Raw genomic sequence first — 16,210 nt, forward strand, 5'->3', positions numbered from 1 at the left:
TTGAATTGCCAGATTGTTTTCTTCAATCTTCATCGCTCGAAAGTCGAATGCGTTTCTTTTAGTGTCTGGAAAGAGTTCCGAGCATGAAGGTGGCCATTCTTCTGAAACGCACGACACCGAGCTCAAGAGAATGACCCTGATTAAGGCGAGTACTGGTATACCTTTACCCTGCCAGTTTTCTTTCAGTCATCGTTTAAACTTTTGATTCCGAGAGTGTCGGTGTGTGCTTTGCTCTGTGTGATGTATGATATTAGCAAAATTTTAATCAGAGATTGACATTGAAAAAAGAGGTGTCAAATTTTTTTCAATATTTTTCTGAAACGCTGCTGTTTTGTTTCAGGATTGTTGGGGTCGTCTTCATCAACACGCAGTGCAAGCTGTTCGTGGATTTTTCCGCTCTATCGCTCTCTCACAAGGAAACTCATTGCAGGATACTTTGAGGTGTGTGTGGGATGTCATCAATTCAACTGTTTGTCGCCGCTAGTCCTAAAATTTAGAATTTCACTCTTAAGATATCAACAACCACTCTCGTAATGATGCAGGGATCTATATGTTATCGGAATCTGATTGGCTTTCTTGCAAATGAGCTAAGGAATATTAGAAATGGATTCGGTATTCGAAAATATCGTGGTTTCTGGTTTAAAAGGAACTGTATTTTAACCCCCAATACCCACTCTGGCTACGGCATCAGTAGGATTGCTGACTCTGAGGTGGCAATGGCAGCAAGAACATCACACAACAGAGCACCGGTCTCACGAATCACACTAAACGACGGCACCTGATTTCTAGTTGTACAGCAACTAATTTTTTTAATGCTCAACGAGAAGTACAACTACTCCCTTTTGAAAATCCCCAACTAGAACTAGAACTCCTAAAAACATTGGTTAGTTTGTAAAGTATGTGTCGATAGTGGTCATGAATTGCTAAGCTCGTAATTAAATTTGGTTTTGCTAATTGTTCAGGGTCCTGTCCGTGTGGTTTGATTACGGTGACAAGCAGAGAATCGCGGAATCTGTGATCGAAGGGCTGAAAATGATTCAGATCGAAAACTGGCTGCAGGTAATGATCAAGTTTTTCCGTACAAAAGTGACCAGCCAACCGAGGTTTTGTAACCGAGTCGCAGTGTTTCGAGTCACAAGTCACTTTTATAGTTTTGACTCGAGTCAAGTCTAGTCATTTTCAATTCACCATCGAGTCAAGGTTCGAGTCCGAGTCACTGTTCATTTTCGAATTCGATCCTGTTCAACTCGCGTTTTTACAACTCTTTTTGGGTGATATTAAATTCCTCGCATTCATGTTATAACAATTTTTCTCACTTTCCACAGTTTCTGGCCCTATTTTACAAACGCCAGTACTGATTGACGAAATACCAATGATGCGGTAGCTTACTATTCTTCGAAATTACAACAAGATGCCTGTCTTTGCTGTCCAAATCTCGAGTCATGCGCAATGACTCGAGTGCAAGTCGAGTCAATACACAAATTCCGTCGAGTGGAGTTATTTTCCATAATTCAAAAATGACTCAAGTCTAGACAAGTCATCCAAAACTTGCGACTCGAGTCATTATAGCCCTAGGTTTTGGACAACTATTACTTCACAATGTTATGTTTTTTAGGCATAGCCAAGGCTTAAATACTTCTTACTTACTTTGAAATCGTTGTTGGTTGGTTGGTTGGTTGGTAAGGTTTTTTAAGGGTGGTCGACTACTATGGCCATGTGCACCAGATCGAAAGTTTGATTAGAACAAGACTTATAAATTATTCGATTCTGCAGGAGTGCGAATTCTCTGATAGGCGTTACAGTGAAAGGGCTATTAGGTAGGACAGTTTACATACTATATTGTCACTAAGTATATTATGAATATGAGGCAGTTGATATCACCAAAGCAGAGTTGTTAAAAGGTTAAGGTAAACATGACTTGAACTCATAACTGAACAGCTGAACATAATTACTTGGACTCGGACTCGAGTCTCAACACTATGAGTTGGACTCGGCCCTCTGCTCCCTGACTTGTACTCAGACTTGACTCGGTGGTGAATTGAAAATGACTCGAAGACTTTAGTCAAAATCATAGAAGTGAGATTGACTTATGGCGTGGTTAAAAGCCGGCTTCAGTGCCAAGGATGACTACTGCTAGTAACAGATTCTTTTGTCTCAAATCATAGGAATTGCTTGAGTTATTGCAACCCTGCAAACAACATTTTTTTTTATTTGCAGGTGATTCCACAACTGATAGCTCGAATCGACACGCCTCGGCAATTGGTGGCGCGGCCTATCCACCAGCTATTGAACGATATTGGAAAATACCATCCTCAGGTAAGTCCAAGGCGCCATTTTGTATATGTTACACAGATAATTACCATCTACAATATCACGGTACCATATAATATTTGGCTGTATTGTTTTTTATAAAGTAGTAGGCTAACTGTTGTTTGCGTTTATAAATTAAATAGTATATTGATATTGAAATGCACCCGAATATTTGCGTAATCGTTAGCAACTAATGGAGAATTGGAAAAAACATTGGTTATCAACAATTGTATCACCAAATATGACGTCATCAGCATGAAAATTCGAATCATCGGGGCGAAGAGATCAATATATTATCTAAAATTATACGATTGTTCTCTTCATTCTCCACGAGTTGCTGACGACTACCCCTAGCGAGTGTCAACCGAAAATATTCGGGGTTATTTCAATAACAATATACTATTCAAAAGTTAATTTCATGATTATTGAAACCGGTTTCCAGTGTTTCGTGACATTTTCTTCTTTCTCAGGCGCTGATCTATCCGCTGACGGTAGCTTCAAAGTCGACGGCTGTACCGCGTCAAAAAGCTGCTAACGCGATCCTTTCAAAAATGTGTGAGCACTCGAGCGCGTTAGTAAACCAAGCCGTTATGGTGAGATCTTGTTTGACAGTCGGTGCGCTATTCTCTGCCTATTCAATTCAGTTTCAATGATAATTTCCTCATTTTAAAACACCTCATGATGTCTATAAATTACAAAAAGCTACGTGTAGAGGAGTCGAAACCACTTACAGTAGTATTTCAATCATACACTCACCTTGGCCTAGAACAGACTAATATTTTTTACCGAGGGGGGCCAAATGAGAAGCAGAAATATTGTGCTGTGCCAAGCAAAAAGAATGAACTGTATCCTGTGTAGTATTAATTTTATTTCTACATTGAAATCAGTGTACACAAGCTGCTAAGTGTATGTGGGAATATTAGGTAATTAAAAAGAAAATTTATTATATGATATTGTTCTGAATAATGATGACACATTATATTTTCGTGATTCCAAGCAACTTCTTTTGAACGATTAGAATAGGGTTTCTGGCTTTATTCGGTCCGTGAGTCCTAAAATGGCCAGGTCTGACATCGTTGGGTGGCCTGAAAAACTCTGCAAACCTAAATTAATTTTTAGGCTTGACAGACTGCTCTTTTGACAAACAAAGATATTGCACCAGGTCGGTCCAGGTTGAATAACTGAGCACCACATACTGGTTCTGCAAAGTTAATTATCTATTAGTGGGCAGTATAAAAGTAAAAAAGCTCAGAATTACTTCCTACTAAATGAAAAAGGAGGTAAATACAGTTAGTTAGGATTATTTAGAAGCATACATATCTCGAAAACTAGAGTCAATCTTGCAAAAGTATTATCAAATTGAAAATCAGTGACCCTAAAGGCCTCAGTAAACACAATAAGATATTCTGCCAAATTTTTTTTTTCCTTTTGGTTGACCAGTGTAGTTCCACACCAGTTCACCTTGTTCTTATCGTTTGCTCAGGTATCTGATGAATTGATCCGTGTCGCCATTCTCTGGCACGAGCACTGGCACGAAGGCCTGGAGGAAGCGTCCAGGTTATATTTCGGGGAGAGGGACGTCGTGGGTATGCTCGCTACGTTGGAGCCGTTACACGCGCAACTGGAACGCGGCCCGCAGACTTTGAAAGAAATCAGCTTCAATCAGGTGCGAAACCCGCTTTTGAATGGCTCTTGCTAGTGGTGTGGCTGTGGATTAGGGCTGGGCAAAATCTAATATCGCTCATTATGGCATCATGACAGCATGACAGAATGACAGATTGGCAAAGTTCAAATATATACCTTTTATGTGATAACACAGACTGTAATCCAGTTTTTCATCACATTTGAAATAACTTGGAATATTTCCTAGCATGCTTCCTACAATGCACTTAATGGCAGCGCTGAAGGCTGATTACGACCTTAACGATATTTCCTTTCCACTAATGTGTGACTTGTGTAGCCTCGCACTACATGTTTCGTATGAGGTCCTAGGCTATAACGCAGGGCAAATGTCTTCGTGATGTTTGGTAATCTGACTCTGATACTGAATCTAATACTTGTACTATTCGCTGCGTGTGTCTCTCTTTCGACGGATCGGCGGCCAGTGGCAGCGAACGCCTTGTTTGCTGACGTACCACAGACTCTGTCTTGAACAGTACACACGTATTTCAAGATCACACGGACAGCTTTCTTTGTTTCTGTTCTAGTAATTTGCCAATCCTACCAACGATATAAGAATCGTTTCCAAAATTTAATGTTGAATACCCTATTATATATTGTCTCACACACATATGTATCGTACAAATACGAGGTCGCACACAATGTATCTTACTTGTATTCCTTCGTATGGACAATTCCCTTCCTGGATAACGTTTCAAGATACTAAAGAGATATATTCCGTTATACCGACCTTCAAAGAAACCCGAATCATGATTTTAATACTGAGGAACTCAATTCCAATCTACGCGTTTGGAGTTGAATCTCCTGTATTCCTCATAACACATACCCATGTCTAGTGCCAGAGCACGGCCAAAAGAAGAACCCATATATGCCAAATTATATTGTCTTTTGAGCCACTGTTTTAGCTGTTTATATCTTGATGCGACCAATCATAGTACTTCTGGCGATTCAATTGTTTTTAATAAAGTGTTACGGGAATAGTATCTTTATAATTAAGGCAAGTTTTTGCAGCCTTAGCAACTTTTTTTTACAGCTTCCAGCAGCTTCCTAGAAACTTGGGAGCTATGTAGTATAATGTTTTAAGCCGTTTGGAGGAATCTTATATAGCAACTTTTCTCTATCTTCTCATGTAGCTTTTTCGATTTTTCATGAAACGTTTTGCAACTGTTTTCGATTTTCATGAAACTTTTTGCAGGTCTTTTCTATTTTTCATGAAACCAACTGGAAATATTTGGCACTATTTGTAAATAATTCGCTTGATTATTTCACTGTCATTTAAATTTGAGGTCCTTTCTGATTTGATCTAAGTTCAGGCTAGACTGCCGAAAATTATATTTTCACTGGGTCAATTTTTTCAGGCTATTGATTTTGTTCAAGTTGCCAACACTGAGTTTTTCTACAGTGCCTTGGATACGGATCGATTCGAGTATCTCATACCCCAATAATTTCAAGGGACTTGTCCATAAATGCAACTTTTTAGGTCAACTTTTGTGAAAAATAAGTGCAACTTGCCACGGATTTGACTGCAACAAAATCTTGTTCAACTTATAATCTGTGATATGATCTAATATACCGTCATGTGTATATGCTTGATAATTAATAAAGTAATAAAGTGACAAACAAAGGCATGGATTTCGAGGTAACATTTTGGAATAATTTGGCTGATACGATGTAGTTGAGTTTGACACCCCAGAACTAGAGTCTATCTGACTATGTCCATTATAGGTCCGAAATGATAGTTACACGCATGCTCACAATTGCAGGCATACGGTAGGGACCTCCAGGAGGCGCAAGAATGGTGCCGAAAATACGCGCTGTCGAATAACGTGAAGGAATTGAACCAAGCGTGGGATTTGTACTATCACGTTTTCCGTAGAATCACGAAGCAGCTTCCGCAGGTTTGTGTTGTAGGTGCCTACATTCTCGCTTGCTACTTAAGCTGTGTCTTTCAGCTCACGTCATTGGAAATGCAATACGTCTCGCCTAAGCTGATGAGCTGTCACGACTTGGAGCTGGCCGTACCGGGGACGTACAATCCGCATCAGAATATTATTAAAATTCAGTCGGTGAACTCCACACTTCAAGTGATCACGTCCAAACAACGTCCTAGAAAATTGAGAATTCAAGGTATGGAATTTCTGAATCTACTTATTCTAACGAGTCGTGTACTGACACTAAGTGAATTTTGCAGGCAGCAACGGAAAGGAATATACGTTCCTACTGAAGGGACATGAGGACTTGCGTCAAGACGAGCGGGTGATGCAGCTCTTTGGTCTCGTCAACACTCTGCTTGCTAATGATCAAACGTCAAGTCGCAAGAACTTGAGGTACGGTGAAAGCAGGGTTACAATAACTCGAGTCACGGTTTTTGGTGACTCGACTTGACTCGAGTCATTTTTTCAGGTGCATAAAATGACTCGACTCGAGTCACTTTCTGTATTGACTGGACTTAGTTATTGCGCATGACTTGAACCAAGTCATATGACACGAGACTAGTACTGGCATGACCAAAATTTCATGGTAATTTCGGAAATACGTAAAGCAACCACACTTGGTATTTCGTCAATTAGTACTGGCGCTTGAAAATGCGATTAAAAACGGTGAAAAGTGAAGAAAATGAGTATAATATGAATACGAAACATTCGATATCACCAAACAGAGTTGTAAAAAGTGTGTTTAACCGTTTGGCACCGGCGTGTCGTATTTTTCGACATGCCGGTACGAGAGAAGAGTACCGTAATTGAAACCACGATATATTACATATTAATCGTGCTAGGTCGTTGCTGTTCATTTCTGTGAATAGATATTGTTCGTACAAGTTCATTGATACCTTGTTATTTGATATTTATTATATAGAAGACGTCAAAATCATACATCAAACACCGTAGATAAATATGTTGCAAAATACACTGTGTCGGCAATTCGCGCGTCATTGACCACTCTCAGATAACGTTCTGTATGTTTCGTTCTAGCCGTCTTCGGGCATAGTTGTTTCATTATGTGAATAGCTAGTGTGCATACAAGTCCACACGTATCTTCATATCTGATATTAGTTACATCTAAGCTGATCAAAAGCCATGTGATAGGCCGCGTGACAAAAATATCCGCCGAAGCATTTCGCAGACACGCGCGTTCCTCATACCCGCCATGTACACTGTCGTTCAGTTGGTTTTATTCGTCATAACCAGCTGTAGTTTGTTGCTATGAATAGCGATTGTCAGTTTCTGTTTATATTTTGCTAAAGCAACTATACTAGTTAGTTATATATCGCTCAAGGTTTCATTTGAAAACCGGCCAGCGATTTCCATCCGACTACCGTACCAGCTTCAAGCACAAGGCTGAATACCCGTCACATAACGTGAAATATATCGTGTTCTAATAGCCATAAACCTTCATAGATTGTGTCTGTGAATTGTTGTTGCCTAATAATAAACTTTCATAGATTGTGTCTGTGAATTGTTGTTGCCTATATGATTCAAAATAACGGCTAATGGTAAAGTATAATTCGGAATACATACAATATTACTCAGCGATTATACCTACGCAAAAGCGTGCGTCTGGGTATACAAAGAGCTGTCGTACATCGATATATATCTTACGTTGTAGTAATGATAAGCATTTGCAGTAAATCATTATGCTAAGGACTGTAAATATCCGTCTACGAATACTAAAATGACTAATATAGGGTCACAACAGTTTGAGTTATAAGCCTTAGAAGTTACCATACGCGCACGCATCACTCGCCATGACGCACTCTCTCGGCGGCCTGCCGCGAGCTGACTACAACTGTCGGTATTGTTTTGATTAGAAATTAGCGCCTGCTAGACGTAGACCGTCGACTCAGGGCTCTCTAGAACGATGGATTCTGAGCCTATACAATACACCAGACTCTATCGTCGCCAAATACCTATACTAAGGTTCATAAAGTACGCAATTTAGCATGTCTGTTCACAACCAACGTTTCCTCGGCTTGCTCTTCATATAAGTAATCAGACACGGCGTCGGTAGCGATTTGGATGGCGCAATCGGTTGCGCGTTGATATTTTGAATCGAAAGACACCTTGGTTACAGTGTTCGGATCCCAGGAAGGTACCATTTTTCGGTTTTGAAAAATGAAGTAAAATTTTTCGAAAATGGCAGCGGGTGCCAATCGGTTAAAAAAACCTGAACTGAAACTGTAGCAGTGAACACAATGACTTGACTCAGACTAGACCTTCTTCTCACTGACTTGGACTGGGACTTGACTCGACAGTGAATTGAAAATGACTCGACTTGACTTGACTTGAGTCAAAACTATAAAAGTGAGCTTGACTTGTCTCGGAACCTTGAGGCTTGGTTACAACCCTGGAAAATAGTCTTGAGACTAGAATTGGCATTTATTAATAAAATCTTACTTGCTAGGAGCAGTAAGCATCTCTCACTACTTGTGAAGGTGCGTCGACATCATTTCACATTACCGAGATCCATTTTCAGCATTCAAAGATACGTTGTTATCCCGTTATCAACCAACTCGGGGCTGATCGGCTGGGTCCCGCATTCAGACACGCTGCATGCGCTTATCAGGGACTACCGTGACAAGAAAAAGATTCTGCTCAACATAGAACACCGGATTATGTTGCGGGTGAGTGAAATGGTTACTAATGAATGCGGGATTAGAAATGTAATAACTATGACTATTATGAAGATGATGCATCAATATTGTAATAATAAATACGGAAATGAATATTTCACCGAATATGAGAGAGAATTGTGGTACAGTGTATGCGGAACGTGTGAATTTGGCATTTAGTAATGCAATAACTGCTAATATGTGCATTGATATTGTATTAATAAATCACTACATGAATGTATAAGTGATGAATATAAGTCGTAATTGTAACCTACTACTCGGCATTCGGTGAATGCAACATTAGAAATATAATTACTATCATGCTGTCAGTAAAAAATACTAAGACAGAAAAGGTAATGCAATCAATTTTTCGTCTCTGATGATCAAAACGTACAACAAAAGGAATCAGAAAAACAATCAAAATACGCAGACCTCGAAACGGAATGTAAAAAATGTGGCAATGCGAATGGAAGATGTACAGAACCAAAACTCTTTAGAAATATAGAAAATTTTCCGGGAAACTTTCCATTTGTCATGATTCTGAAGTTCACTTTATTGGAAACTGTGCATATTCTTTGCAAGACCTTAAATCAGTGGTTCCCAAACTTTTTCGGTGTGAGGGCCAAATTTAGAATTTCAGAGTATGGTCGGGACCGCACGAATACTATACGGCTATGAAACGGACCCAAACAGTCATCATGGCTATTTCGGAGTAGTTTTATTGCCCTGGCGAGATTTCAAAACTGTACACTGTTTACCGCTACTTCTCTGCTGCATTGGGTATGTCCGTTGAGTGAATCAGCTTTTTTCGCCTAAACGCGCGATACGCGACAAATTTCTTCAGTTTCATGACTGAATCGGTCAATATGATCGAGAATTGCATGTATTGCTATCAATTTTCATCCTGTCTATGTTCACGTAATATGATTTACCGGTAGAGCTGAGTGAGGTGTGTTTGAAAAGGTATAGCCCCCCTCAATAGTAATTAACATCTCCGGGGGTATACCCGTTGGCAGGAACGTAACGGCACTTCAGCAGGACCCCGGGCTCCCATAGGGTGATAAACTGACCCCGCATCACGTTGTCCGCTTTTGCCACGAAATTCAAGTTGTACTGTTTAGTGCAGAGGTCTCAAACTCAAATGTGCTCGCGGGCCAGTTTTCCAGTTTTGACGACGCCGCGGGCCGCAGCATTTATAGGGTTATTCTATGTCTTTCCAAGTAGGCCTTATTTGGCGGGAATGAATTTTCCTATTGAAAGTGAGCCGATCCAACAGACTGACAGTGAACACACATGTCAAAATATGATTTACTCTAATGTCAATTTAGGCCTGGCACGAATAGAATCATCAGATTTATAACTATTTGAATCTAATTGTTGTGCTACTAGATATATAATAATTATAAGATATACACACCATATGGCGGACAAATGTATGATACCATCATAATTATTATCATTATTATTTTTAGCTACTATGAATATTTCGAATTTAACAGATTGATAATAGAGATTGATCTGATATCAAACAATAGTTGAGCATTGTAATTCCAATCCATGATTCGGGTATACTTCTGATATATAGGCTATTAATCTCATGGCCATATATCTTCAAATATAGGAGCAGAAAAAATATAAATATAATATAAATATATTAATGAATGTGTCCCAGTGATTGAAATGTCGGAACGCCGAATGGCCCATTGCTGTTACATCGTTGGAGCGTCCCACTACGGTACTCGATACCTTTAAGTGGCCTTAATAACATTGTTTAGCGACCAAAGATGTAACTAACAGATTGCCTATGGTTGCCATAACAACTTGCTTAGTTAGCGAAATACCAAGCTGCGACTTTCTGATCTATTATTCCCCTGATACGCGAAGTTTGTTGCGTCCATGGTTCTAACAAATTCACGGCATTCCAAGTCACTCCAAGTCCACTCGAGTCATTTTCATTTTGCCATCGAGTTAGCCCGAGTCTGAGTAATGTAGTAAAGTTCGCGTCCAAGTCCAACTTACAAATTTCAGTCACGAATCGTCTAAGGGTCGCGATTTGTCATCACGAATTGGAAATGTGGCGAATTAGTGAATCTTCCACTGCATGGTAGCGTTTGCAATTGATGTGATAGTGAAGTTTGATGAATAGTTAGAGGCTTTCGGAGCAATTTAAGAGGGAATTTTCACTTTATAACCTGAAAAGATATATGTGACACTTATATATTGTCAAATTAATAAAAATCTAAAATGTCGTCGCGGGCCGCACGAAATGCTCTGGCGGGCCGCATGCGGCCCGCGTGTTTGAGACCTCTGGTTTAGTGAGACAGCGCGACGCGCGAATATTTCGATAATTCATGATAAAATCGGTGAATAAGATCGGGAATTGTATGGTTGTCCTCTTTGCCCACGTAATCTGATTTACCGGTAGAGCTGAGTGAGAGGATGTCTTTGAAACTGCAGACCCCGTAAAATTGAACATCTCCGGGGGTGGACCCCTAGGTATCACTTCTTTACATGATGTTATTTCGTGACCTCCTGTCTGCTATATCAAAAAAATGTAGAATTGCCCAAACCTACTAAACTGAAAGATCACACGATTTCTGATTGGTATTTCTTCACTGGCATATAATTTTCTTTCCTGCGGGATGGTATTTGTCTTGGTTGCCGGTGAACCCAGCCCTCGGTAAACCCAGCCTTACAAACCCAGCCCTCGGTAAACCCAGCCCTCGGTGAACTCGGCCCTCGGGAAATTTTGTATTCACGGATTGAGTAAGCGGGGGAGATAACGCGACGCTCACATACTCTACTTGTTTGTTTTGTGGTATTCATGGTGTTTCTCGAATGCTATGGACCTCGGTGAATTCCGCCCCCGAACAATTCTGAATTAAAGCTGGGGGCTGGGATATTAGGGTTGGCGGAGGTAGGATATTAGGGTTGGTGGAGGTGGGATATTAGGGTTGGTGGAGGTGGGATATTAGGGTTGGGGGAGGTGGGATATTAGGGTTGCCGGGGGTGGGATATTAGGGTTGGGGGAGGGGGGATATTAGGGTTGGGGGAGGTGGGATATTAGAGTTGGGGGAGGGGGGATATTAGGGTTGGGGGAGGTGGGGTATTAGGGTTGGGGGAGGGGGGATATTAGGGTTGGGGGAGGGGGTATATTAGGGTTGGTGGAGGTGGGATATTAGGGTTGGGGGAGGTGGGATATTAGGGTTGCCGGAGGTGGGATATTAGGGTTGCCGGAGGTGGGATATTAGGGTTGCCGGGGGTGGGATATTAGGGTTGGGGGAGGGGGGTATTAGGGTTGCCGGAGGTGGGATATTAGGGTTGCCGGAGGTGGGATATTAGGGTTGCCGGGGGTGGGATATTAGGGTTGGGGGAGGGGGATATTAGAGTTGCCGGTGAATACAAAATTTCCCGAGGGCCGGGTTCACCGAGGGTCGAGTTTGTAAGGCCGCGCTTGGCGCTTGTGCAATCGTGATCACGTGATCTGATCACGCCGTGACTGCGTGATCTACGCATGCCCTGACCTCCTTACAAGATCGACAAATCAGTTGGTAATAACATTATTAGTTTAATAATTCATAATAATACTTATTAATACACTTAATTACAAAAGTTCCCGAGGGCCGAGTTCACCGAGGGCTGGGTTTACCGAGGGCTGGGTTTGTAAGGCTGGGTTTACCGAGGGCTGGGTTCACTGGTAATCATTTGTCTTGTGAGGTTCAGATTGCCAAGACAAGAACATTCGGCGCCAGTCATTTAGGCGCCTATATGGACAATTAAACGTATATGTATTTTGTATATATGACGAAGTTTTTGTTATTTCGAAATTATTTACCATTTTTTCAGGATTTTCCTCCGGTTTTGAAAGTTATCAATACCTATTTAAATCTATAGACACTGCTCGTTCAACTGGAAAGTTAGGGCACATTGCATTGAAGCAGCAGTGACGTAACGTTAGTAGTCTCACAACTTTCCTGCAATTCTATAATTAAAAACTACAGAGGCCAAGCCAAGCAAGAGTATTTTATTAATATAAATTTTATTTTTTGTCATAAATCGATTTCTTAATATATTTTTGGGGCCGCAAGAAGGCTATCTGGGGGCCGCGCTTGGGAATCACTGCCTTAAATGCACTGCTGGATTAAATAACATTTGTTCTCGTAAATCGCAGCATCATTTCTTTAATTTTGTTTTCTTCATTTTAATCATCTTTACCTCTGCAACCCTTGCCAATTCTTCATCTGCCACAATTCTGTAATCTGACCTCTTCATGCATTGCATAGGAATCACAATTTGTCTGTGTTATTGATATGTTTAAAGCTTACTTCCATCTCGTCATTTTCTCCAGGGGGCAGGCTGGTACCCAGATTATGTGTGTATTTCCCAGTTGTGCTGTTAATAATGAATGTAACATAATGATTAATCCAATATTTTGTCGCTCCCGCAGATGGCTCCTGATTATGAGCACTTGACTCCTATGCAAAAAGTGGAAGTTTTCGAGCATGCCGTTAACAATACTGCCGGTGATGATTTGGCGAAACTCTTATGGCTCAAGAGTCCAACGTCAGAGGTAAGTTGTTACGTTTTCCTATCCCGGAGCAGAACAAATTCGTGATGTTATTTCTAAGCCTGGCAAGTACACATCAAACGCGACTTGATTAGCGAGATTGTGTTAAGGAATTTGGCTAACGATCCATGGGTCCGGCGATCTATTTCATCGACGAGAAATATACAAACGATACATGAGGATTTTTTGGGTTCTGAAACTATACGCAGCTTTCCGTTACGAGTTTTATTGTCAACAATAAATAATAGTTTTGACACATTCTTCACACCGTGGGAGCTTCTAGAAACCAGGATTGTAACCATGTCACAAGGTCCCGAGTTACGGGTCAATCTTAATTTGTAGTTTTGACTTAAGTCAATTCCAAAGAATGGTGCTGTGACTCAAGTACGAGTCCTAGTCATTGTTTTCATTGTTCAGTTTGAAATTAAATTCACGTTAACGCGCTACCTTTTTAATTTTCTCACTCTTCACAGTTTCTGGCCTTATTTTACAGATACCAGTACTAGTAGACGACATACCAATAATGTGGTAACCTTCTTATTCTTCGAAGGTTCAATGAAATGGCAATCCCAATATCGAGTCATGTGACTTGATCGAATCTTGCATAATTACTCTAGTACAAGTCGAGTCAATACACAAATTGACTCAAGTCGTGTCGAGTCATTTTCCAAATTAGGCTTCGAGTCGAGTGGCACTCAATATGTCGCCATAAGTATCATGAATCCTTCGAAATCGAACTCTAATTACGTAGAGTGGCCTGCCACACTTTGTATATACTTTAAATATATTCGTTGACGAAGCCAAGGCACATTCAATTACTCTAATGATTATGCCCAGAGCTACTACTCATAATGCAATCTGATATGATCTGTGTCATCTAGATATAGAAAACAGGTTGCTTGTGAATTCAATAATTCTAATTCTAATCTACTCTGGAAAAGATGACAATTTCCAATCTGTTCAACTCTTGGTCCCACCAAGCTTTACAACCAAACTTCCAAATCTGCGAATCACAGATTTGGTTTGACCGAAGGACCAACTACACGCGGTCGCTGGCGACAATGTCCATGGTCGGTCACATACTGGGACTGGGGGATCGGCACCCGAGCAATCTCATGCTGGACCGGATCAGCGGGAAGGTTCTTCATATCGATTTCGGCGATTGTTTCGAGGTAACGTTTCTGCGTCTTATCACCTGTCGAGATTGTCATGAAATCGTTCCTTGTCAGGTCGCGATGGCTCGTGAAAAATTTCCGGAGAAAATTCCGTTCCGTTTGACTAGGATGCTGATAAATGCGATGGAGGTAAGGGTTTTTAACTCCAATGCAACGCTTGCCTATTGCATATTCAGTAGATGTTCTTAAAATGGATATTAGATTTGTTCCAAAAAATTGTTTCCAGATTCTGGGGATTCACTAATTTATATTGTCAGGTGACCTAAGAAAATGGTGCACACCAAATTTGGCTCGATTTCAACTCGTCGATGTGAACAAACGGGAGTTTGAGAATTTTGAATTTATTAAAAATAAAAGCCATAAAAGAATTTCAAATTTGACTGTCCTTTGAAATTGATGAATTGTCTCTCTAAAAGGAACGATGCTTACTTTCAACCTGTGCCTTCACATCCACCAGTTGGAATTGAGCCAAATTTGGTGTGCGGCGTTTTTTTAGGCAACCAAACAATATTAATCGCTAGAGCGATTTTTTTTGCATGTCAAATTTTTAGGGTTAGGACAAAAAATTGTTTAGAAGGCCACAAATTTCTGGCAGCCTGCGTTTCGTTTGTATTGTAGATGTCGGTGAACTTATCATTTGACATTTTACAGCGCTTCTTAGTGAGGACAGACACTTTCTACCCAAGAATGTAGGAAAGTATGTTTCGTTGTACTACATCAAATCCTAATTATTGCTGGCGTAATATGTGATGGAATTCTTCATGGGGCCCGATTTCGTGAAGTAAAGCTTTTAATTGTAATATATTTGTCAGTTTTAAGTCGAAAAAGTTTTTCAGGTCTAACTACCTCGTAAGGACAGTCAGTTCCAACGAGAAATGAACATAAGTAGTACAATTCTTACATTATGTGCGAAAACACCTAATTTACATACATGAGGGGAAAATTCTGTCAAAATGAAGTGTTTAAGGTCAAAATCTACCGCTTTTTAGGTAAAAATACTGGCAAAATAATCAGTGAATCCCCGGCATCCGGGAAAAAAGTTATTTTTGAACATCCCTCTGTGCGAGTTGCTAGCAATTTCTCTTTCAGGTCACCGGTATTGAAGGCAACTTCCGGAATACTTGCCACGTCGTCATGTCGGTGCTACGCGAGCACGCGGAGAGCGTATTGACCGTGCTCGAAGCTTTCGTCTATGATCCCTTGCTCAATTGGAGGTTGATGGAAAGTAAGTGACACGCAGTGTTCTGTTTCATTCTCTACTAGTTGCTGACGATGACTCCTGTCTGACCAGAGTAGGACAACTTTAAAATTTTCTGCTTTTCCAAATTAGATCAGAATTAGAATTACTGAATTCGCTAAAAAACATAAATTTCATCAAAATCAGTTCCTATCAAATTCGAGTTCGTTCGCTTAGACAAGAGAATGGGGAATGTCTGTGCAGTAAACTTGTCTCCTTTTGCGATATACGGTTCTCTTGCGCGCGTTTTCTAGTCAACCTGAAATCAGATTAGAATAAGATTGAGAGCACAGACACATTTCACAAATTCGATTATGATTAGATTGCATTTTGCTTGAATTAGTTTAATTAGACCTCTTACAGTCTCTTGAAATAGTTTTATCTGCTGGTAGTGCTTACTCGTTTAGTTTTGATCGCATAGGCTGCTACTTCTAATTCAACAGTTTGGTTTGAGAAATACAAAATATTCGGGCTTATTTCAACATCAATATATTATTCAATTTTGTATACATGCAGGGTCTCAAACTCAAATGTGCTCATTGGTTAATTTCCTAGTATATAATGACTCCATAGGCCGCAGCATCAATATCAGGATAATTCCATGTCTTTTCAAGTAGGCAAGTAGGTGTTGT

At 40.4% G+C, this 16,210-nt stretch overlaps 1 protein-coding gene across 1 annotated transcript in view; it reads left to right on the plus strand.

The window, feature by feature from the left end:
* The window catches only part of LOC145459350 (serine/threonine-protein kinase mTOR-like), a 61,762-nt gene that overhangs the window by 40,329 nt on the left and 5,223 nt on the right, over positions 1 to 16,210 (plus strand). Inside the window, exons 43-56 of the mRNA XM_080337996.1 lie at positions 63 to 145; positions 341 to 441; positions 963 to 1,059; positions 2,218 to 2,316; positions 2,781 to 2,903; positions 3,794 to 3,976; positions 5,754 to 5,888; positions 5,943 to 6,117; positions 6,182 to 6,317; positions 8,464 to 8,611; positions 13,047 to 13,169; positions 14,183 to 14,338; positions 14,396 to 14,470; positions 15,431 to 15,566. Of these exons, the coding sequence (XP_080194122.1) occupies positions 63 to 145; positions 341 to 441; positions 963 to 1,059; positions 2,218 to 2,316; positions 2,781 to 2,903; positions 3,794 to 3,976; positions 5,754 to 5,888; positions 5,943 to 6,117; positions 6,182 to 6,317; positions 8,464 to 8,611; positions 13,047 to 13,169; positions 14,183 to 14,338; positions 14,396 to 14,470; positions 15,431 to 15,566 (1,770 nt within the window). The remainder of the gene's footprint in view (positions 1 to 62; positions 146 to 340; positions 442 to 962; positions 1,060 to 2,217; positions 2,317 to 2,780; positions 2,904 to 3,793; positions 3,977 to 5,753; positions 5,889 to 5,942; positions 6,118 to 6,181; positions 6,318 to 8,463; positions 8,612 to 13,046; positions 13,170 to 14,182; positions 14,339 to 14,395; positions 14,471 to 15,430; positions 15,567 to 16,210) is intronic.

This window comes from Botryllus schlosseri, chromosome 16 (genome assembly GCF_051294905.1).
Source record: "Botryllus schlosseri isolate E-star chromosome 16, Bs_hap1, whole genome shotgun sequence".
Taxonomy (NCBI): domain Eukaryota; kingdom Metazoa; phylum Chordata; class Ascidiacea; order Stolidobranchia; family Styelidae; genus Botryllus; species Botryllus schlosseri.